Source organism: Tenrec ecaudatus, chromosome 18 (genome assembly GCF_050624435.1).
Source record: "Tenrec ecaudatus isolate mTenEca1 chromosome 18, mTenEca1.hap1, whole genome shotgun sequence".
Classification (NCBI taxonomy): Eukaryota; Metazoa; Chordata; class Mammalia; order Afrosoricida; family Tenrecidae; genus Tenrec; species Tenrec ecaudatus.
This window is the reverse complement of record NC_134547.1, coordinates 20775343-20800171: the sequence shown is the minus strand read 5'-3', so window position 1 is coordinate 20800171 and position 24829 is coordinate 20775343. Positions and strand designations below refer to the sequence as shown.

At 47.3% G+C, this 24829-nt stretch overlaps 1 protein-coding gene across 1 annotated transcript; it reads right to left on the bottom strand.

Moving 5' to 3' along the window:
* Positions 1-263: 263 nt before the first annotated feature.
* On the bottom strand, positions 264-24459 carry LOC142431648 (WD repeat-containing protein 87-like). The gene is made up of 7 exons (XM_075536663.1): positions 23851-24459; positions 8601-8771; positions 5294-8148; positions 4634-4860; positions 2551-3591; positions 379-729; positions 264-283 (listed from the first exon to the last, which is right to left on the bottom strand). Exons 1-7 carry the CDS (start codon positions 24457-24459, stop codon positions 264-266), a joined length of 5274 nt encoding a protein of 1757 aa, XP_075392778.1.
* Between the last annotated feature and the right edge of the window lie 370 nt (positions 24460-24829).

The following is a 24829-nucleotide window of genomic DNA, read 5'->3' as shown; positions in this document are numbered from 1 at the left end:
TGGCTTCTGAAAACAGACCCCGAGCTTTCTGCAAGAGCGTGTCCCCTTGTCTTCCCGATGATTTTGTCACTGGTTTTATTCCAGGAAGTTGACTGTCCTGTCCTTCAAAAGCCAAATGATCCTCTAAGACTTTCACCCTTGTTTCCTCTTCGGGGGTCGTTTTGAAGACACTCCCTAGAATTTCTGGCCAAACTTCCTTGATGGAAGATTTCAAGCGTCTCTTTCCATCAAGTAACCTCTTTCTTTTAAAAAGCATTTCCCTTTTAGCTGTAGCCTCCCTTTTCTCGACAAGGCCCTTACCTGCCGCCACTTGCTTGAAAAAGCGTGCCTTTCCCTTGGAGAGCTCTGTTCTTGATAATCTCTCCACATCCGTCTCACCTGTCTTGCCTTCATCCTGGCTTTCCTCTAACTTCTCCATCTCCTCTTCTTCCCCCTCCTCTCTCACGCGTTCCCTCTCTTCACCTAAGCTCTCCTCCTCCACCTCCTCCCCTTCACTCAAGCTCTCCCCCTCCCAGCTCTCCTCCTCCACCTCCTCCCCTTCACTCAAGCTCTCCCCCTCCCAGCTCTCCTCCTCCACCTCCTCCCCTTCACTCAAGCTCTCCCCCTCCCAGCTCTCCTCCTCCACCTCCTCCCCTTCACTCAAGCTCTCCCCCTCCCAGCTCTCCTCCTCCACCTCCTCCCCTTCACTCAAGCTCTCCCCCTCCCAGCTCTCCTCTTCCTCCTCCTCCCCTTCACTCAAGCTCTCTCCCTCCCAGCTCTCCTCTTCCTCCTCCTCTTCTTCACTCAAGCTCTCCCCCTCCTCCTCACTTGACCCCTCCTCTGTTCTTATAGGCAACTGCTCTTTCTCCTGTTTCTCTTCACCCCAACTCACCTCTCCCCCCTCCTTTACCAGGGATGCCCCTTTCTTCTTCATGGAAAGGCTCTCCTCCTGATCCTCCTCTCCAGTCAATCTCTCCTCTTTCCCCTCCTCAGTGAGACCCTCCTCTATTTTCTTCTCAATCAGGCTCTCACGTAATCCCCCCAACCGCATCGCTTTGATATTCTCTAATAACCTCACCGCAATCTCCTCTGATTCGTTCTCTCCAAGTCCCTTTAAAAACTCCTCTGGATGCCCCCTTTCTATGATATTTTGCTCCTGCACTTCCTTTAACAGCCTATCTGCCTGGATTGTATCTAAGAGTGTCTTTTCCCGGACGCTTTCTGCCAACCCTCGGCCCTCCTCTAAGCCCTCGTCCTCAGTCAGTGTGCTCTCTTGGCTGGCCATTCTGCTTTCACTCTCTTTCTGAGCCAGTTCTTTATCTTCTTCGGCTGCCTCCTTCTGTTCCTTAAGAAGGCCCTGCTCCTGGTCGTCCGCTTCCTTCCTTTCCATAATGGAGGAGCTCTCTTCTTTGGCTATTTCCATTTTACCCGAAGACTTACTTAGTTCTCTAATGACCTGAGCCAGACTTCTAAGCAGTTGACTATGTTTTATCGGTCTACTCGTTTCTCTAGAGCTAGCTTCACTTTCTTCCAAATCAACCCCATCGTCCATTCTCAGTTCAGCCAAAGCCTGCGCTCTCTCCTTTTTTATCATTCCCTTTTTCTTGCGGACACCCCTCTCTTTGATGTTGTCATCAAAGGCCACTTTCCTCTCTTCTTGGGACACTATCTCACTTTGCCTCAGAATGGCTGGCTTTTCTTGGGGTACCTTTCCCTTGCTGCTAGTCCTTGCAATCTGTGGCCCGGCTACTTGGTTTCCCTTTTCGGCAACGTGTCTCTTTTCCTTGGCCCATTTGCTAGGTTTCTGAGTCCATGTCTTCCCCAATGGCCTTTTCTTTCCGCTCTTGGCCGTTTGTTCTCGCTCTAGGGATTCTTCCCCCATTTTGCCACCCTGTCCTTCCTTTTCTCGGGCTACTTTCCCTTTTGGCCAAGTCCGTTGCCTTCGCTGCTCAACCTTTAGTTCCTCTTTCGGAGTCTGTTTCGCTTTTTCTTTGGCCCCCTGTCTTTGTGTCTCAGTTGCTTTCTCAATCCATTTCTGCTTTGGGCTCCCTTTCCTTCCCCTCGTGGCCTCTTGCTCTTCTTCCTCCATCATCCTCGGTTTCTCTGGGCCCAGTTTCGCTTTCACTCTGGACTCTTGTTTTCCTCGCTCGGCTTCTTTCTCTGCCTTCTGAGCCTGTCTCTCCTCTTTCTGAGCTTGTTGCTCTTTCTGAACCCGTCTCTTGGTTTCTATGTTCTCTTCCCGAGCCCGTCTCTTGGTTTCGCTTGTCTCTTTCCAAGGCCGTCTCTTGGCTTCCCGAGCCACTCTTGTTTCTCCCCGGGCCTGTTTCTCTCCTTGTGACCACGTCTCCGTGTCTCCAACCTGTTCTGCCTCTTCTGCGTCCGCTGTCTCTGTGTCTGGAGCCTGTGGTTGCTCTCCCTCGGGTGCCGTCTCTCTTTCTTGTGACCTCTCCTCTTCCCAAGCCTGTTTATCACTCAGGTTTGACAGCGTCTCCATTGCAGCGGACATTTCCTCCTCTTCTACGCTCAGTTTCGGTCTTTCCCAGAATGGTTGTTTAGTCTCCTCAGCCTCACTCTCCCCTTCCGGAATAGGGCTCTCCTCCTGGCCTTGTTCCTCCTCTTGTTCCTCCTCTTCCCTACCTTGTGTTTTTATTCCTTGCTCTGCTTCCTTCATTCCATGGGCTTCTCCGTCCTCTTTTCCTAACAATCTCTCTTGTTGGGGGGCCAGCTCATTATCTTCTTCAACCATGCTTTCCTTCTCCAATGCCTGTGTTCTCTCCTCCCAGGATAACCCCTCTTCCTCTGTAGACAAATTGTCTTTAGACAAATGTTCCCTTTCCTGGGCCAAGTCCGCCCTCTTCCAGGGCGGCATCTCCTTATCTTCAGCATCTCTTCCCTCTCCTTGGGTGTATGGCCCCTTCTTGTGGGGCTTCTCCTGAAGTTCTCTAACTTGCTTCTCTATATTCACGAGGAGGTCTTCCTTTTCCTCGGCCACTTTCTTTTCCTTCCCAGGCTCTTTCTTTCCCTTGGCCAGTTCCTCCCCTTCCTGGGCCAACTTTCTTCCTTCAGAGACTGGCAGCCCCGCTTCCTTGGCCCACACGCCTTTGCCTTCTTCCTGGTTCCACGCTCTCTTTCTCCAGGCCGGCTTCTTCCGGTCCCTGGCTGACTTTCTTTCGTTCCAGACCATTTTCTTGACTCTCCTCAGAAATTTCTTCTTCTCTTGCGCAGCCAGTTGCCTTTTTTTTGGAGACGACGCTTGCTTTTCCTTGGTTATTTCCCCCCGGGGCATTTCTCCTTGGAGAGGGCTGAGTTTTGTTTGGGCCGGGACCCGTTTCTCCTGCACCGTTTTTTTCTCTCCAGGTAGCTTCCTCTCTTTCTCCGGCATGCCCCCTTCTTGCGCAGCCAGTTTACGTCTTTTCTTGGTAGAAGCTACGGTCTCCAAGCCTAGGTCCTCTCTCGAAGGAGGAACTTTCTTTTTCTTGACCTTTGGAGGGGATACCTTGCTCTTGGTGACTGCTTTCTTGGATTCATGTTCCTTTATCCCCAGTGTTCCTGCTTCCTCGATGGCCTCTTTTCCCGGGATGATGGGTGGTTCTTTTGCTGCCCTCTCATCCCCTTTGGATGAGATGGAACCGGCGTTCTTTAATAGGGGGCAGATCTCTTGAAAGAGATCCCAACTAGGCTGTCGATCAGCAAGAATCACTTGGGCTAGGTCAACCAGTTCTTTACCAAGATCTTGTACTATTCCTGGATGGGAACTTGCTATCCTTGAGGTAACAAGTTGGCAAATGTCATCCCTCCAAGTCTTGCTATATGAGATACTTTTGTGTCCTGGGGTCCCGGCCAAACCACGGCCCGTATATTTATGTGTCTTCTTTATATGTTTTTCTTTCTTAGAAACCTCTGCTTTCTTGGGCTCTTTTGTAGTCAGGTGTGAAACAGCCTTCGTGTCTTTTGTTTCTATTACCTTCTCAGCCGGTTTTTCAAGAACTCTCTTCCATGCCGTTTCCCAAAGCTCTTTTGCAGGTATTTGTCTTTCCAGCTGAGGGATCGTTTCTCCACCATCTTTCACGATATCTTGGCCTGTGGTCTCCACCATGAACTCTTTTGATTCTTCAACATTCTGGGTTGGGACTGGGCTCGGGGCAACATAGTCTGTTTCAATGTGCTCTGTTTCTCTGTCCTCTGTTTCTTTACCTTCATCGGCAGTAGAAACTAAGAAAGAGCTCACCTTTTCTAATTCATTATATCTGTGCTTCCTGGGAACTCTCAGGTTTCTTTTCACTGCAGAGATATTGGGATAAAAATGGTTAAGAAAAAACATAAATGTTCGGAGTGAGATCCTTTGTAATATCTAAGACCATGACTGACCCCCCCCCCCAAAAAAAAAAAAGATACAAAGGTAAAGGAGATGGAGGCTTGATGATATAGAAATGTTCACTACTTCATCCTAGCTCTCCTATCTTCAAAAGTAGACCCCAAGTGCATATTGGTTATGGGGTGGATCTTTTCCAGGAAGGTTACTTTCTAGGATAAAGATCCTCCCACGTATCTATATCGTCACGGGTATATCTTGATATGCCTTTGCCATACCATCCATCTTTTGGTGCCCCTAAAGTGGTCCCCAAACAAGCCCCATCGGGTGTCCCATACATACTAATTCTTTTGCTCTTGATTTGAAGCTGCTTCTTGATTTTGCTTTTATGGATGAGCGTTGGTTTGTCAGGGATGTCGAATGCAGCAGGAAAAGCACATTGTTGTTCCTTGTGTGATAAGCTCAGGTTTTCATTCAGTTGCTCCTCGACGTGAACAAGCAGGGCCTGTATGTCGTTCCCCTGAACCCCAAAGAGCTGAGACATAGATTCTTCTCCAATCCTTTTCTGCCTGTAAAAGTCAAGGGGAAAGAGGGACAACATGGAGACCGTGATAAAAGCTACCTTTAAAAGAAGGAGCTACAGTGGGAGAGGCGTAAATAAAGTAGCCATTTAGCACACAGTAGGATAGCATAATATTAATTGAAGAAGGAGCTAAGGACAGGGATAGATAGCGTAATCAGGGTGACATAGGTCCTGCTTTGGCTGGGGGACTTAGGGGACTTGATTCTAAAGGAATTGTATTTAAATGAGAAAATGGTGGAATCGCAGGCCGCTCAGTGCTGGAAGAAAGGGTCTAGTACTTGGAGTAAAGAAGCAAATGGAAACAAAGACCATAAAGCAAAGGAAACAAAAGGGCTGTGGGAAGAGGGAAGAGACCATCTGATTCTGGAGGCTAGGAGCTTGAAGGACTCAGAAGGGAAGGAAGCGACCATGAAACTTACTGTAATTCCTTCCAAGTTTCTCGTGTCTTCAACAGGCGTACCAGCATGCTCTTGGTTCGGACGCCTGCAACTCTTGTCATAAGGTACAAGGCTTTAATGCGCACCCTCTCATCACTGTCCATCAAGTTCATAGCCAGGGGAATAGCAAAGAGATGGTTCATGAGGCCGAGACGATCCAGCCCTTCCCAGGCTAGCACACGGATGTGTGGGTTGTAATGAGTTGTATCATCCAATAGGCGAGAGGCAACCAGAGAGAGCGACCTTGGACGTACACGGGAAGTACCTAAAACGTGTGCCAGGATACTCAAGTATTTCTTGTATTTCTCGGCCGAACAGTAAATTGTGAGGTTGAGGACAGCCTCAATTAAGTTATCTATCAGTTCCTCACTGAATTTCCTTCCCACCCAATTTTGGTTTGTCATGTTTAGCAAAGCACCGAAAGTCATTCCTTTGGTTTCCTGGCTTTCCTCCACCAGTTCTTCCGCCGAGTCTTTCTCGTCTTCCAGTGTTAGAGGTGAAGGTGCCTTGCCTCTGAAGGGTTCGGTCATGGCCCAGGCCTCTTTTTGGCAGGGTGCATGCATGTCATAGCGCAGGAATATTGGCGTGCCCTCAGGCCAAAGACGGGCACGGACCACTGAGTTTGGAATGTACCCATCAGGGGCAAAGGGCCAGTGCCGATCTCGACCAAAGAAAGACCGTAAGATGCGGTAGGGGTTGAGCCCATCCCAACCAGTCAACAGTAACCGAGCAGGAGCCACACGTGGGGGACGTTGAGCTTCAGACTGATCCGTCTCCTTTTCCTCCAAGAACTGCCCTTTCGATCTTTGACTCTGCTGGGGCCTACTTGTCTCTTCCTCCACAACGTGAGGCACGCTATTGTCAAAGGCAATGGCCCGTTGATTGACCAGGGTCTCTAGCCCTTGAAGTTCCTGTAGCCCGTGCCCAAGGTAAACAAATTTGGGCACAAATACAGTTTCAAACGAGAAAAAAAAGCTAGGCATGAAGGGCCTAGGGACTTCTTGTATTTCATCTGCCATGTTTAGGATGACTAGGTGAGTCAGTAGACCTGGCGGGAGCAGTTTCAAGCAGGAGACCAAGTAGAGACTCTGATTAAAAGTCAGAAGCAGGTCACCATGATTATTGGCAAAGCAGAGCGGGCCAAAAGGCAGCACCGAGTTCAGCTCGGTGATTAGCTTCCCGTGGAAGTTCCAGATCCGCACTGAGCCATCAATGGCCCCCGTGACAAAAATGTTCAAGGAAAGGCAGACATCAAATGAGGTGATGGCGCATTGGTGCAGGCGTTTCGTCTCTCGAAACACCAAACCTTGCCCTGGTCCTGAAAATCCCAGAAAGTCTTGGTGGTACCAGAGGCGCCAGCAGAGGTTCTCAGTGATGGCCCCCACCGAGCTGGGCAAGAGTATCACGTGTTTCAGGGGGCAACTACTGAAGATTTTCCTGAGGGACTTCAGGATGACCTTGTATCCTTGAAGCGTAACTTCAATCAGGTGGACAAAGCTATCCATGCCATACGAACAGAGCAAGGAATTTTTAGGAGACTCATCCAGGGTGGACAGTGCCAATACTGCCCCCGAGTGAAGAGTCTCCTCTATTCTGGCACAGCTGTAGTGGGAAAGCGTTCTCACCATGCCGCTCTCGTGCCCGCACAGGATCAGTCCTTGTAGGTCCTTACCCAGGTTGAACTTCCCATAGAGCAAGCAGGTGATGCTATCCCCAGCGTTTACGGACATGCACATAAGATACTTGGCCGTGCACGGAGACCGAGTGGCATCGAACACCAGCACATCCGAACTGCGTGTTGCCACAAAGAGCTCCTCCCTGTCTGAGTCGTAGGCCCAGACCTCAGTTTTGTCCAAGAGGAGAGGCCAGGTGATGAGCAGGAGCTCTCCTGTTACTGGAGACAGGAAGCGCCACAACCCATCCTCCGTGGCACACAGGATCCGAGCCCAGTTTGGGCCACAGCAGACCCGCTGCACCAGCTGGGGAGCAGACCCACACACGCTGAAGAGGCTGTAGAAGTAGGGCAGGTGGTACAATGAGAAAGTGTAGTTGGTCTGGCAGAAAAACGTGTTGTTGTCAATAAACTGCAGTTGCTTCAACTCTTCATCAATATCCAGCTGCCGCAGCAAGTCCCCAGAAGTGAGTGTCCACTCCCGGACAGTGCCTTCGCTGCCCGCTGTCAGTAAAGTGTACATGTCTGGCCGGCTATGGACACAGATCACTGATGAGGAATGGGCCTGGAAGCTGTGCAAGAAATGATCATGGTCTAGACTCCAGGCATGGACCTCCCCAGTCTTATTCCCAGCGTAAAGATAGCCCCGAGGGATGCAAGTGTAGGAGCAGGTGATGGGGGAGCCACTGGCTACTGGAGTGAACTTCTTGACCTCTTCCAGCTGACCTGGACCCTGGTGGGCAAAGGCCCTCAGTGTATTCTCACATAGAACCAGGAGAGAGCCCTGGGGGCCATGCAAGGAAAAGCCCTGTACAAACTCATGACTAGGGATAGACACTGTCTGAGCCATCTGGAGGCCCTTGCCACCTGGTAAAATCAGCCAGGTAACCACAGCACCCAAGGTGCCAGACAAGAGCATCTCAGTTTCTGAGTCATAGCAGAGGCAGTTGATGGAGAACTGGCAGGGCACTGTACACAGAGACCTGAATGCCCGATGGTGGTCTCCAAAGAGCCGCAGGCACATGTCACCACAGTAAGCAATTAACATGTGGTAGGAGCCCGTGTGGACCATTGCTTCGATGGGGGGCACTTGATCCATCATGGGAAACTTCTTCTTCTCTACCGTTCTGCTTGTTTCGTCTTTGTCCTGTATCCAAAGGATGATCTAGAAAGGGATGAGAGAAACAAAGGCCGATCATGGAGGTCGATCTCCCAGAAGTGTAGGAGGTCGATCTCCCAGAAGTGTAGGAGGTCGATCTCCCAGAAGTGTAGGGTAGGGGGAAATGGAATGTTTTGATTCTTTTTCTCTCTTGTGGAAACCAGGAAAGGTTGGAGAGCTTGACTGTAGGAGTGTCGTGGGATTACGTTTTGGGTATGTGATAGAATCCCATGCTGGAGGACCTTGACTTGGCCTTCAGCTAACCTTGTAGGAAGTGGGAATTCTGCCTGATGACAAGAGGTGAGGAAGGCTTGAGGGCTCCCGGTCAAATCAGGACATGGAGATGGGCGCAAAAATGGACTACCTCAGAACACTCCCAGCATGCTAAGATCTGGAGAGTTTAGGTATGATGCGTATAAATGGGATAAAGGAGGGGAAAGGAGCTAGATTGTTTTTACCTGTTTTTGTTTTCGATAGGATTCTATCCAGTTGAAGGAGACAAAATAGTTGTCACTGATGGAGTAGAAGCAGACCAAGGGCTTATCCTGAGGATGGTGGAACTCCTGAAAGAGCACCTCGGGCAAGTCGCTGAGGACAAGCACATCCTCCTTTTTGGCTGGCGAATCAGCCTGAGAGAGAAGCATGGCCTGAGCCAAAAGGCTTTAGTCCCCACTCATTCGTTCACTTTGTAAATATGTGCTGACAAACTCACAGATGTTTGTTGTTGTTCATTCACTCTGCTACTGGAAAATGTTATTTGATGACTCATCGCTCCATCATCCCCACCTCACCCTTGTTCCTCCTTTGACAACAGGATACATCCGAATGGAGCAACATACTTCCTTTCCCAACCGAGGTTCCAGAAGCAAATTAAGCTCTAATGTCCTGAGCTATCAACAGAATTAAATCATTTATCTCTTAGGTATCTGAAATCCCACTAGTTATATATTGTCCTTGCAAGAACTGAAAACATAGCTCCTCAAATCACTTGCCGTGTCTCCGGGTTTGGATGAAGAAGGTTGATATATTCTATGATAGAAGGGGGGGGGGCGCATATTATCTCAAGCAAAACAGACATGGTCTTAGCCCTAAGACATTACACCAACAAGGGACTAGAGGGAAACCTGATTTTCACCAAGTGCCCTGAAAGAAAGCGTTACAGTCCAGCCTGAGTGGGCCCTGACAGCTCTGTCCACTGATGGGCAGTCGGGACACCTCCAGATCTCTACCCACACTCACCAGATGTCGCTTGTTACAATTGTATGTAACAGCCCACCTCACTGCCACGGGCTCTGTCCGAACTCACGCCAACCCGAGGGCCCAGGAGAACTGTCCTTAGGATTTCCGGGACTGTCTACCTCTATAGGCGCAGACGGCCTCTTCATTCTTCCAGAGAGCAGCGGGTGTGTTTGAACCACCAGCCTTGCAGTTAGCAGCCAGGTACTTAACCCACAGCACCACCAGGACTTCTGTACATAGACTACAGGAAATGTAATAGAATGTCCATCATGTGTGACCACCAGACCCTGTGGCATGTACTCCCTTCACTATTGTTACATGTATCCAAGGGAAACAGACAAGGGGGTACCCCCCAAAAAACAGATTTTTTTTAAAGCTATGTATTATATATATATTTTTAATATATATATATATTTTTTTTTACCAAAAAACCTCATCACCTTCAAAGTACTCCCCATTACACATTTGTCAATTTTGGGGCAAAAACTGACACACTGAGATGGCTGCATGAGCAGGTGCATTGTCATGGTGGCAAAACCAGTTGGCCATCTGCCACAAATCAAGACTTTTTGGTCACACAGTTATGTAATCTTTTCAAAACCTCTAAATAGAAAGCTTGAGTAACAGTCTGACCGGTGGAACAAACTTCAAATGCACTATCCCCCCTCACATCAAAAAACAAATGAGCATCGTCTTGACCTTTGATTTTACTTGATGAGCTTTTTGGGGGCGAGGTGATGATGGCGCCCTCCACTGGCTTGACTGATGTTTGGTTTTGAGGTCCTAAGTCCTAAGAATAGCACCATGTCTTGTCACCAGTAATGACCTGGGTGGGGAAGGGGGGAGGAAGTCACGGTCACTTGGCAGCTGTTCTTTCAAAGTAAGGCATGTTTCCAGTCGATGCTCTCTTTCCTGGTCAGCCAGAACCCAAGGCACAAATCTTGCAGCGACCCTTCTCATTCCCAAATCTTCCATTAAAATGTGCTGAAGCAAGCTCCATGATAGTCCAGTCATCTTCCCCATCTCTTCAATGGCCCGTCATCGGTCTTAGAGCACACGTGCATGGATCTTGTTGCCATTTTGTTCATGTAGGAAGTTGACAAATGTCCAGAACAAGGTTTGTCATCAATTGACGTTTCACCTTTTTTGAAACGAGAAAACCACTCATACACTTGAGTGTTTGTAAGCTGTGTTCAACATCACAACAGTTTCTGCGGCACTTTTCCAGAGCAAAAAAAAAATTTCACAGCCGCACACTGTTCTCTTAAATCAGCCATCACAAAAAAACAAGGTTAGAGCAAAATTGCTTTTATGAAAACATTCACTGTGACCAGAGAGAACTTTCCCAGGCTATGCCACTAGGTGCACCAACTCAGAATAAGTTGCTTGATGGCGCTAGTGTGAAAAATGTGTACTTAGGCAGCGGAGCTTTTTTTTGGGGGGGGGGGTTATTCCCTCGTATGCCATCCTGAACATGTTTGCATCACTCACAGTCATAGCCATATCAATATATACATATACACCTATACAGAATGATGTATATACATATATTAATTTAGCTCTGCCTATCTATCTACATGCAAGTAGAACTTCAGAAAGTTCAAGAAACTGAGAGTTAATATTCTGAAGACTATGAAGGTTATGTGCCTGAAAGAAATGCACATGGTGGGCTTGGACTGATACCCTGCCTCTCAACATGATATTCAAAACCACCAGCTGCTCCCCGTAAAGAGTTACAGTCTCGGAAACCCACAGCGGTCATTCTACCCTATCCTGTAGGGTCACTGGAATCAGGAGTGACTCGATGGCAGTGAGTTAATTGCCACTCCTTTTCTCTGTTCCCGCATTCGTGTACAAACAGTTCATTAACTCATCCGGTTGAACCAGTGCTTTTCTACAGAAGGCTCTAAAGGACTAGAGAGTATCTTAAACGCAAACAATGTGCCTGACACGATTGTCTCCTACTCTACATCAATGCCTTTCCTTCCTCTCCCCACCCACCGCCTTCCTCCTAATACAACTCTAGTTCTGTTCAGGACTCAGGAATTCTGGCCGCAGAGGGACCCAATGGTACTCTAGAGCTGGTACAGCCTGGGCTCTCTCCGTCCTTCCCCAAAACTATGTTGTGACTTTACATAGTCAAGAAGCTAGTATATTAAGGATCGTAGACCATGGGGGGACGGGGAACAACCAAGGACCGTGACAACGTGTACGACAAGCATGCTTGCTAGTTGCTAGTGCCGTGATAGTCTCCTGGTCTATTACTTGCAGCAGGACCTATTCTGAGTGGGCTGGATGCTATCGCTGTCATCTAGAAAGGGGACTTCTTTGGGGGAGGGCACAGGAAGTCCTTCCCAAAGCCACTCACATTTCACTCATGCCCCAGCCTGCCCTTGGCAGAGGCAGGGAATCAGTCCAAGCCCCCCATGTGCATCTCTCTCATGCACATTACCTTAATAGTCTTCAGAAGCTCATCTATGAGGTGGTTCAAGTCCTTCCTATTAGGAATAAGTCTGGGTGATGCTGATATATTAGACACAGTCCAGTTCTTGACAGACATCTTGAAGTACAGAACCTGTGTAGAAAGAAAGAATGACTTAATCACATCTGCTACGCAATAAAGAAATTTGATAATGCGGGAGAAGTAACAAGACGAGCTTGACAAGGGGAAGAGTAGAAATTCTCCTTCAGAGACAGAAGAAAGAGCATGACTTCAACGGGCTAGAGGTGAGAATGAACTATGGATGGGCTCAACAGCATGAATGAGCTTCAAAAACAAGTGTACAGAGTAGAAGAAACTGGGCACAATAGAGCACATACAGTCGTGACAGGGGGATATGTATGGTCCTTCCTCCAAAACTTGGGAATAGAGAAACCAAATGACCCAGCAATCCCTTTAGTTGGTATAGAGCAATAATACAAGCAGATACGCGCACATCCATGTTCATCAGAGGAAAGAGACGGAACAGCTTAAACGTCTCTGGGTGGAAGAATAAATAAGACCCTTGGCACACAGACAGAATGGGCTACGAAGCACTCAAGTGTTCAAGAGTAATGATGAGTCTGTACAACCCACGTAACATGGATGAACCTGGAGGACAGAAGTGCTCAGTGAAATTAGCCAAGCACAAAAGGACAAGTGGGTGAAACCAATATTATAAAGAGTCAAGAAAAGGTTTCTACCCTAAAGGAAACAGATGCTGATGATTCTAAGCGTGGGAGCGGAAGGGAATGAGGGGGAGTCACAGGCTAGAAGGTAGACAAGGGTTCATTTGCCCCTTACTTTAGCAAGCAGAATGTCCTTCTCCAGGTACTGGTCTCTCTTGAAAACATGTCCAAAGTATGTGAGACCAAGTCTTGCCATCTTGTCCTTTCTCTAAGGAGCATTCTGGCTGTTCTTATTCCCAGACAGACTTGTTTGTTCTTTTGGCAGTCCATGATACTTTCAATATTCTTCCCCAGAACCATAACACAAATGCATTGATCCTTTTTTTGTCTTCCATAGTCCATTTCCAACTTTCACAGGTATCTAGGGCAACTGAAAATACCATGGCTTGGGTCAGGCGCATCTTAGTCCTCAAAGTCGCATCTGTGCTTTGAAATGCCTTAAAGATGTCTTGTGCAGCAGATTCATCTAATGCATTGTGTTGCTTCATTTCTCATCCACTGCCTTCTGTGAGCATTGACTGTGGATCTAAACAAGGTGAAATCCTTGGCAACGTCAATCTTTCCTCCGTTTACCATGATGTTACCTACTGGTCCAGTTAGGAAAGTTTTGGCTTTCTTTACATTGGGTTGTAAACCATATCGAAGGATGCCATCCTGGATCTTCCTCAGCAAGGGCTCCAAGTCCTCCTCACTTTCAGCTAGCAAGGTTGCGCTATCTGCATAGTACAGGTTGTTAGTAAGCCTTCTGCCAATCCTGATGCCACATTCTTCTTCATCTCAGACTTTCAGATGATCTGCTCAGCACACAGATTGTAGAAGTACGGTCGACGATGCATCCCTGATGCACACCTTTCCTGATTTTAAACCATGCAGGTGCCCTTGTTCTGTTCCCGCAACTGCCACTTGACCTTGTACAGGCTCCACGTGAGCACAATGTAGTGTTCTGGGATTCCCATTCTTCTCAAGGCTGCCCATAGTTTCGTTATGATCCACACAGTCAAATGCTACCGCATAGTCAGTGAAACACAAGCAAACCTCTTTCTAGTATTGTCTCCTTTCTGCCAAGATCCAGTTGACATCAGTAATGATATCCCCTGTTCCACGTCTTCTGAATCCAGCCTGAACCTCTGGTACCCTGAACCATGCAGCAGTACCCTGGTCCTCTAGTACCCTGGTCCTCTGGTACCCTGGTCCTCTGGTACCCTGGTCCTCTAGTACCCTGGTCCTCTAGTACCCTGGTCCTCTAGTACCCTGAATCATGCAGCGGTACCATGGTCCTCTAGTATCCTGGTCCTCTAGTACCCTGGTCCTCTGGCACCCTGGTCCTCTAGTACCCTGGTCCTCTGATACCCTGGTCCTCTGGCACCCTGGTCCTCTAGTACTCTGGTCCTCTAGTACCCTGGTCCTCTGGTACCCTGGTCCTCTAGTACCCTGGTCCTCTAGTACCCTGGTCCTCTGGTACCCTGGTCCTCTGGCACCCTGGTCCTCTAGTACTCTGGTCCTCTGGTACCCTGGTCCTCTGGTACCCTGGTCCTCTAGTACCCTGGTCCTCTAGTACCCTGGTCCTCTAGTACCCTGGTCCTCTGGTACCCTGGTCCTCTGGTACCCTGGTCCTCTGGCACCCTGGTCCTCTGGCACCCTGGTCCTCTGGCACCCTGGTCCTCTGGTAGCGCCCTCTCAATGTACCGCTGCATGGAGGATCTTCAGCAATGTTTTACTTGCATGAGATGTTAAGTAATTATATTATCCTATAATCTGAGGATTCTGTTCAGTCACCTTCCTTTGAAATGGGTACAAATATGTATGTCTTCTAGTCAGTTGGCCAGGTTTCCTGGTCCAGATGAGTGAGTGCGTCCAGTGCTTCATTAGCTTGTTGAGTGGTTCAGTTCGTACTCCATCAATTCCCGGGGCCTTGTTTTTGGCTAATGCTTCAGGGTAGCTTGAAGTTCTTTCTTGAGAACTATTGGTTCTTGCTCAGATGATACTTTTTGAAATGGTTGAATATTTTCTATTTCTAATGTTTATATCTATGTGACAAGAGAATATTTACTCATGGGTAAACACACATGGGTATATATATATACCCATGAATGTATGAAGGTGGTGGAAGCTACAGGGGGCAAAGTTATGAAAACTTCTGAAACATAACCAGACACCTTGCGGGTAAATATTACTGAGTCTGGGAGCTCAGGACCATAGTCTAAGGGGACACCAAGGTCAATTGACATAACATTGTCCACAAGGAGGAGCTCTGGTGCTGTAATGGATTATGCAGCCACGTAAGGTCAGCAGTTCTAAACTACCAGTCACTTCACAGGAGATGAAATATCTGAGAATGGTAACATCAGCCAATTACTCACCATAACATTGTTACGTAATACATATTACTAACAATAAGATTTTCTAAGTTGTAAATATGATTTAATAGAACTCCTGCATATTACCTGACTTCCTGATTGCTATCTATTGTGGGGAGATATTGTTGATCCAAATCTTTGTCAATTTCAATAATCTCTCCATTTATCATGACTTTGCTTGTTAGTCCAGTTGTAAGGACTTTGTTTTTTATGTTGAGGTATAATCACTATTGCAGGCTGTGTAGCCTTTGATCTTCATTAGTGCTTCCAATCATCTTCACGTTTGGCAAGCATGGCTGTGTCATCAAAATGCTGGAATGAAGCTCCCTGCAATTCTGAAGGTGTGTTCCTCTGCATATCGTGCAGCTTCTCATGTTACTCAGCATACAAAGTAAAAAGTACAGTGAAAGGAGACAACATGGGTACATACTTTGTCCAATTTCAAACCACGCAGCATCCCCTTGTTCTGTTCAAATGACTGAAGCTTAGTCGACATGTACAGGTTCCACGTGAGCACAATTGAGTGTTATGGAATTCCCATGCTTAGCATCGTTATCCGCTGTTTGTTAAGATCCATGCAGTTGAATCCTTTGCCTAATCAATGAAACACAGGTAAACAGCTCTCTGGTATTTTCTAGTCTAGCTAGGATCCATCCAAAATCAGAAATGATATCCCTTGTTTCACATTCTCTTTTGAGTCCAGCTTGAATTTCTAGAAGTTTCCTTTTAATATTTGGTTGTAGCCATTTTTACATTATCCCCAACAAAATTTTGCTGGCCTGGGGCCTGGGGTTTCAAGACTGTAATCTCATGGACCCAAGGTCCATTGTCATGATGTATTCATGAAGATACTGTTCTACATCCTAAATGGGTGAGAATGGAGTCTGCAAAGCTTGTGAGTAACCTCCTAAATTGCACCCCTTGGTCACTGCCCATCCAAAGGAATGAAGAGTGATCAAAACAAAAAGACAGATAGAAAAAATTAGTCCAATGGGCGAATGGATCATGTAAGCATCAGCCTTACAACCTTGAGTCCAGAGAAGTAGATGGTGCCCAGTCACCGCTACTATTTAGAAGATTCTGGATCGAATGGGAGGAAAATGTGAACCTGAACCCCAAGAGACCAGGTTGACTGGTCAGATAGAGACTAGTGGGACTCCCTGAGACTTTAGTCACCCTTTGGATCTAGGACTGAAGTCACCCTTTTGTTAAAATAACCAGCCATCTAACATCAATGTACCCTCTGGGGTTAGGAAAAGAGGAGCAATAAAAACATAATACACAGGGAGGATGTGGTGTAGGTGAGCATACACTGAAGGGATTGCAATAGCTGAGTTGGAATATGCATTGTTGAAGGTAAAATAACCTGCTCTGTAAACCTTCACCCAATGCACAATGAAAGTGTTTTAAAATGTTCTGTTCATGTGGTGATATTAGTGATGTTGTCCACTATTTCTCATATTGTTTGCCTTTCTTTGGAATGAGCACAAATACGGATCTCTCCTAGTCACCTGGTCAAGCAGCTAACTTCCAAATGTCTTCGTTGAAATGTATGCTTTGTTTTTCATGGTCACTTGGAGGAGGGTTTACAGAGATCATCAGTCTTGCATTTTGCTTCCTCGCATTCATTGCAATCCCCTCAATGCAACATTACCTAGCCCACTTCTTCCCTGTGTTTCCTGTTTCCATTCCTCCTTTTAAACTTCGTCTTTGGGTAAATGGGGCCCTTTTGATGTTAAGTGTTTGATTATTCGTAGATGCACTTACTTCACTAATGCTTTGGTTCCATTGATAGGTCTATCCGATGTTTGGCTGAAAATTGAGCCACAAGGCGGAGTTCTGTTGTAGCTTTGAAGGGTGACAAAGGACCAGAGTCTCAGGTATTCCACCAGTCTCTACCAGTACACTTGTTTTCTTTTATGATTTTGAGTTTCTACCACATTTTTCTCCCATCTTTTAATATGATCATTTTCAGAGAAGTTGGTAGTGGTAGCTAGGCACCAACTAATTCTGGCTTCAGGCTCATTCATGGACATTGCTGTTCACATGGTCCATTAGGCCATTGGGCTGTTTCTGTGCATATTTGATTTTTATCATTCCTTTTTGCTTCCAAACATGAAGAGACACTGTAGGGAATTGCTCATGAGCCTTTAAGACTTGAGTCACTACTCATCAAAATAGGATGCAGATCATTGACTTTGATGTCCGCTGATACTGTGGTCCTCAGTCCCCAGGCCTGGTGATACTTTCCCTTAAGGTGATTGGTTATGTCACTGGTTTGGGAAAGTTTGATTATTATATTTCTTGGTGATTGTATTTTGGGATTTATCCCGTTTTGGATTTGTTAAGCTTCTTGAATGCCTATCTTCTCATCTGTCATGATCTTCAGGAAGTTTTCTTCCAACAACTCTTTGGCAGTTTCCTCTGTGCTCCTCCCCGCCCCTCCTCTCTTTAATCTTCCATTGAAAGTACCTAAATATTTTTATTTTGAACTCTTTATCAAGTAGTTCCAATGCCATTTCTTTCTCTGAAAGTTCTTCTGACTATTTTAATTTGTTTAAGCCACTCAGTTTTGTGTTAATATGAACTAAAGTTGTCTGTTGTCTCTGAGACATTGTCCTGATGCATTTGTATTTCATTGATGATTACCTATGGGTATGTTTTCAGACACTCATCTATGTCCTGGTGGGTGCGATGAGGAATGTGAGTTACACACAGTTCTCTGTTGTTTCTGTAGCGTAGTGGAAGAGGGGCTTGGCTGGTACTAGGTGCTGCCTATCAATGTTCCATTGGCACAGGAATGAGTAGTTGTCTTTACCCAGTAGGTAGGGTGGCAGGCACTATGGGTATGGCTAGTTGTGTGGGTCTCTCATTAGGTGGGCCAAACAAGGAAGGGAAAAAAAAAAGAGTGAAAAATCAAATAGAGAAAAGCAAGCAAACAATAGTAAGAAGAATAATTTAATAATCAAGAAGGAAAAAGGGGGGAGAGAAAAAGAAATAAAACTAGGGAAGTGTAAAGGAGAACACTTTAAAACACTAAGATAAAAAGAAAAAGAGATAGAGGGGGAGGGAACAATAAAAGCGAAAAAGGAGAAAAGAAATCAGAGAAAGAAAAGATTAAAAACAAAAGAAGGGAAAGAAAAGATAATAAAGGACAAAGCTGGAGCAGAAGCTGGACCCAGTAAAAGAAAACTGTTGCGTGTGGCGCACCCAGTATGGGTCAGCATCCTTTACCCATCAAGGAGGTCACAGAGTGGGAAGACAGGGCTGATGGGTGGGACACCTGATCCTAGATAGGTTTCCTGCCAGCCTAGGTGTTATCTGAGGTCAGGGAACCTAATCCAAAAGGAATTCCTGCAGGCTTACAGCATGGATTTGGCCAGAGTGTTTGTGAGCAGAAGGAACTCTTTCAAGCCTAGAGGGGACCTGGGGGCAGGGCAACTGGGCATGGAAGGTGTTCTTGACCTCACAGTGGTGGCCAAGGACAGAATACTTATTAACTACCATGAGCTCTGCTGATTTAATGAAGGGGGGTTCGTGTGCTTCCGGCAGAAAAGAGGGTGATGCACAAGGAACCTGATCCAGGAGCTCAGGGTTCCAACCTTGGGGAGAGCAGGGGCTCTGCAGGGCAGAATGTGTCACTGGCTGCTTGGTGGTAAGTATGGGAGTTGGCCATGCTGTGGGTCTCCAGGAGTGGGTAGGGGGCAAGGAAGGATCCTACCTTCCTTATTGCCAGCCACTGGTGTACAATTATGTTGTTAGGTCACTGTCTCAGTTGAATTCAGCTGGCAAAAGTTTGAGACAGTCAGGCCACATCAAGCCACCTGACAGAGGTGTAATCTATTTCTTGTCACTGATTTTTTTTAAGCTTCTTCTCCTAGCTTCTTAACATTTGTATATTAAATCCACTTGTCTATCCTTTCCTTTGAAGTCCAGAGTTCCAGAATTATCACCCGTATCTATTTCATTGGGTCTCATATGTCTTTGTTATAGAGGGTCCATGTAGTGTGTCTGCCTCATGATCTTACAAGAAATCTTCTTCCAGATGTTTTTATATAGATGTGTAAGTGCTTCCAGTGTTTCATCTTTTGTTGAAGGATCCCATTAGCATTCTATCAATTTGTGTGTGTGTGTGTGTGTGTGTGTGTGTGTGTGTGTCAATGGTCAGTTCTGTCACTTTGGGGTTTGTTTGGGTTTTTGTGTTTTGCTTTGTTTTTGCCTTTTGTGTCTTCCTTCAGTACCACTGGTTCTTGATCTTATGCTGCTTCCTGAAATGGTTAAAGATTCGCCAGTTCTTTTTTTGGTACAGTAACTGTGCTTCTTCCATCTTCTTTTCATGCTTTCTGCGGCATTCAATATTTTTGCACGTACAACTCAACGTCTGAATTTTCTCTTTAGTTCTTTCAGTTTGAGAAATGCGTGTCGCATTACTCCCATTCTAACTCCAGGTCTTTGCACATTTCAGGATGATATTTTGTCTTGCTGAGTCACCGTTTGAAGTCTTGTTCAACTCTCACTTCGTCATTTCTTCTGTTAATTTTAGCTCCCCCGCACCCAGAACACGTCTCAGATCCTCTTCTGACATCAATGTGGTCTTCTCTTTCTTTCCTGTCTTTCCTCTCTTCATGTCTGCTGCCCCATGTCTCCTCTGGACTTTGGTCATTCATGTTCAGTGCATCAACTCTATTCTTGAGATGGTCTCTAAATTTAGTTGGGATGTATGCCGGGTTGTACTTTTACTCTCTTGGGTTTGCTTGAATTTTTAGTGTCAACTTGAACGTGCATATGCATAATTGATGGTCTGCTCAACCAACCCCAGCTGTACTGAGCCTCTCATATTCTCTTTCCATAGATGAAGTTTATTTGAGTCCCGTGTAAGACAGCTGGTGAAGTTCATATGTACAATCATCATTTGTTTTGGGGGAAAAAAGTACTTCCAATTGAATATATCATTGGTCTTGCAGAAGTCTATCATGCAATGATGAAGGATTAAACATTAGTATCAAATAGCTTTAAGAAGCATTCCTTTCATGATAAGGATATAGAAAGAAAATTTTGAAAACAAAAACATAACCAGTGAAAAAGTCTTTTAACTGTTGACTCTAGCTAAAGTTTCATAGGAACCAAGAAGCTTTCAATTAAACAAGCATTTTCTTTGGAAAAAAAACTCAAAACAATAAAGAGGCTTTATGTTAATTCTTATTACCAGCTCCAACCTTGAAGAATGTCTTCCATCAGTTTTGGCATATGTATGACTTGTTCTGAAAAATATGCACAATCAGCATTCTTGTTATGATTGTAAATTGTCTCACGCTCATCTTCCATTGAGTTGCTACTGACTCATAGCGACCTCATAGGACAGGGTAGAACTGCCCTGTGAGTTTCCAAGGCTGTAACTGTGAACAGGAATAGAAAGCCCCATCTTTCTCTCACTGAACTTTCCCCCACAAAACCCCTCTCCTTCTTGTGACCTCAACCAAAAATTAAGCAAACAACTGCATTGTAATTTCTGTTTCATGGACTTTAGTACCCTGCATGAAAAAAAAATTTAGCTGAAATGATCAGTTTTCACTCCTGTAGATTTGTGTCTTCCTAGATCTGAGTATGAAAATTTGTTCTTCCTCTGGATACATTCTTCTTGAAAATTCGATTTCTGAGTGGATTCTTCTCCACAGCAGGCCATATAAAACAATCTACGGGTGGATTTGACGAACAGTACTGGTGTTCACTTAAACATGATGCAAACAAATTATGCACATGGAGGGAGACCATCAACATGAGGCTACAATGGTGTCCAACCGATTCCTGGCTACTTACATATGACAGAAAACAAAGGAAGTGGTGGCAAAATCACGACTGACATCAGATCCATTCAACACTGTTGCAGGTAGGGCTACAGAAACAGGGAAAGGACCATGATTGGGATATGTGTGCAGCTGCTGATTAGAAAAGCTTTCAGGATTGGTTCTGCACATCCCACACACCCTCACCACTGCCACTACCTGGTGGTGGCTCAAGACCATGGTACCCTAGTGCCTACAACTCCCAGGTAATGCCCACCTGCAAATCACTAAGTCCCTGAGGGCACAACTTCCCCCAAACTCACTGCCATGATCCCCACTCACAGTGATCCAATAGGGCAGGACAGAACTGCCCCTGTGGATTTCTGAGACTGGAACTCTTTACAGGAGTCAAATGCCTCCTCTTTCCCCGAGTGGCTGGTGGAATTGAACTGCTGACCTGGAGGTTAGCAGCTTAATTCATAACCACAGAGCTGGCTACTGGGGTTGAAAATGACTTTCAAACACACTCTGCCTGAGGGCAAAGATTTTTCACACAGCTGGTTAATGCTCAAAATTCACTCAAATGAGGGCTGGGCATATATCAAGACTCAAAAGGAAGTTAGAGCTTCCCCTGGAATCTGCAGTTTTCCACAAACCAAGTGCTTTTAGATTTTAATCTCTAATACAAGGGGGCTTCAAAAAGTTTGTGGAAAGATATAAAAGAAACATAATGGAATTTTCCCACAAAATTTTTGTAACGCTAACTGCAAATTCAGCAGTCTGAAGTCACCAGCAATTTGAAACCTCCAAGGGTGAACGATGAGGCTCTCTGTTCCAGGAAAGAGGCTCAGAAACTCACAAGGACAGCTCTACCTTGTCCTATAGGGTTGCTATGGGTCAGAATCGATTCCTTGGGAATGAATTTGTTGTTTTGTTGGTTTTTTGGGGTTTTGTTTGAGTCATGCATTCCTGAAGTCTGAATGAGAGCGAGCTGAGGAAGTGGGAAGGTAAGAGATTTGAGACTACTGAGGGGGTAAACTGCTCTTTTCAGGATGAGAGGGAGAACAGGAGAAAGGGAGAGAAGCTAGAAGAGGATCCAAAGTCAGAGACAATTTTCAAAAATATATAAAGAGAAAAATCACACAGGTCTCCATGTTGGAAGGAAGAAGCAATGAGAAGAAGGGTAAAGGCGCAGTGAGCTCCGGCTTCTGTGGTGAGCCCCGCAGGTGCTGTGGAGAGATGCTGGGCGCGGTCCCACCATCGCAGAGGCATCTTCCAACTTCTGCGGGTAAGATGAGGAACGCTGGCAGGAGGAGCACTGGCTGAGTTTCTGTTCAAACCCACGCCACCACATTTTCAATGAAGAGTCAGTATCACTTTGCTCGAACAGATCTTGACCTCGGGGACGAATGCCCCGCCCCCTTTCCTCACTAGGCCTTCAGAAACACAAGTTCAGGATGGAAATGTGCCATCTGAAGTGCACTGTGATGAGAGAGGGGAAGGGCCACACTGCGATGGGAACACAGGAAAGACGAATGAGAAACGCGAGGGTAGCACAGACTCGCGCTCATCATCCTCACTTCTGCGCCACTTCAGCTTCCCTTTTCTTCCGTTTAGACGGCGCAGACGGGACGTCTTCCCTCACAGCACGGCAGGTGCCTCAATGAGCTCAGATGCAAGCCAAGAGAGGAAAGCCTCTTACTCACATTACCAGCTAGGTTTCCTCGTTCACTCGGCCACAGAGGCTAACATGGCCCTGCAGGGGCAGTGAATTATTTAATGGGGCTCTTCCAGCCAAAGCCTCTAAGGCCCACCAAATGACCTTTACCCTGCACGAGTCTGGAAAGAAGGTCGGGGAAGGTACTCATGGGATACAGCTGGCACTGTGAATCGGAGTCTGGAATGCCATCCTGCTGTACATAAAACGAGCCCTTTGAGAAAGACGAGGAATCGCGTTACCAGAGCAAGAGCCAGGGATGGAATCCTTCCTGGGCAGTGGAGCTCCTGGATCCAGACCGCGATGCCATGAGAGGGGCAGCAGCAGGACCAGGAGCCAGAGCATAATGCTGAGCGATGGACTTCCCAACCCACGGAGCAAATGGAAGCTAGGTGCTTTGGTGCAGGACGGGATGCTGGTTTGGGAAGTGGGATGCCTCTGGATACTTAAAACAAGAAGATGAGCTTGCTGACTCAGAGTTTGAGCTAAATGTTTTTGGGTTTAGACGTACAATGGAATGCAATACCCCTTTGGGCATTAATTAGAGACCTGAAAGAACTTTGTAACAAGCCCTGATAAACAATTCCACCCTGAGTATTTTTTGCTGACATTACATCTTTTTTTTTTTTGACATGACATCTTCGCTTCCTTAGCAAACCCTTTAATCATGAATTGTGTCCTTAAGTTCTGTGACCCCATCACAATGGGCCCTAGTGAGGTAAAATAGAGAGTATTTTACACCACAGCCCCTGATTTCTGGAATAACATCACCACGGATTCGATGACAATACACAGACACCCCAACCTCACCCCACTCTGCACACAATACTAACGTTATTCAGAACTTGAAAATTCCCACCTGATTCTAACAAATGCTGTGGGATGGGGGATCTGGGCATTGGGGATAGTGGAGCCAGGTCACTAAACTGTACAACCTGCACCGTTCCGTTGTCTAGTACAGGAATTTTTTATATAGGGTCTGCCTCGTGGCTTCTTTGGACTCCGGAACTGCCTTGGTAAAGACCCCGCCCCCACCCCCATCCTGACCTCCTGACCCCCCCCCACAGGCCCCCCATCCCCGGCCTCTGTCATAAAGGCTTGAACCTTATTACTCCCACCGGTGAACATGCCCGGTGGCAGGGGCGTAATACAAAAGAACGTAGTAGCATTCGAAAGCCAAATTCCATGCCCTTGTCACTTGGGCCCATGTGCGTGGCTGTCTGTCTGGGGGTCTGGGGGCGCGCGACGGGTGTCCTGGAAAACGGATCGTAACAGGCAGTTCCCACATGTTTCCCTGGATTTTTTTTTTCCTGCACCATGCTCCAAAGAGGCAAGCAGGTGGGGCTGGGGGTCGTTGGCAGACAAACCTGAGGAGAGTACGACTGGGTCCTGGGGCCCTGCTGCGCGCTCTTCCCTCTCTCCCTGCCCTGGGGCCCCGCCTGGCCGAAAGCGACGGGTGTCTGGGAAAGGTGGTTCGGGTGCAGGTAGGGATGTCTGGGCCGATCACTTGCTTCGAGGAAGGGGCGCCGGCAAGGCCCTCTGCGAGAACCTCGTTGAGAAGGCACTTGGGCGGGAAAGCCGGAGAGACCCGTGGCGCCCGCGAGCGGAGCAGGCAAGCGAAGGCGCGGAGAGAAGCCGAGGCGGCGAGGGGTGAGGTGCGCACGCGTGCGCCTTCCGAAGAGCCACGCCCATCTCCACGCCCCCTGCCGCTGGAGCCACGCCCCCCTCGCGTTCCGAAGACGCCTCCTTTCCTCTCCAGCGCCCGAGCCCTGCTTCCCTTGCGGGCCCGCTGAGCTCTGCGTCCCCGGCGGTGCCTGGCGCCCAGCGTTCCGAAACGGACCGGGGGAAGGGCGTGTGGCTCGGCGGGAGGAGGGGAACCCCTCCCGCTGCCAGCACTCGGGATCTCGCGCGCAACGTGGGAACGTGCTTGGAACAGCCGGTCGGGGGAGACGCGCGAACTACAACTCCCAGTGAGCACCGCGGAGGCGAGACTACATTTCCCAGCGTCCCTAGCGAGGCGCTTTTCCCACGGCGCTTTCCTCCCACTCTGCATGGGGAGTGATGGCAGGAGGGCTAGGTTTCCCAAAATGCTGCTACGTTCTGTGTTAGGGAGACGGCGGTTATCACTTCGACCCCTTATAAATTCCGTGGCTTTGCCCCTTTTCTGCAACCTAACCCGCTTTTCCAGCGTCTCCTGGGAATATCGGGTAGGGGGGCGTGAGAAGTACTGCAGCACCTGTATGCCCGCACCGGAAACTACCAATTCCTAGCTGATCACCCGGAAGCTCCCTAGGCTTTCCAATGGCTCACCTTGCTTCCTCGGTGTTGGCAGAGGCAAGTAGGAAAGAGTGGGGACGTGTTTAGGGAGGTGACGGCTACAGCTGCCGAAGTAACCTCGGCGGCTTTGGAAGACTGCAATTCCC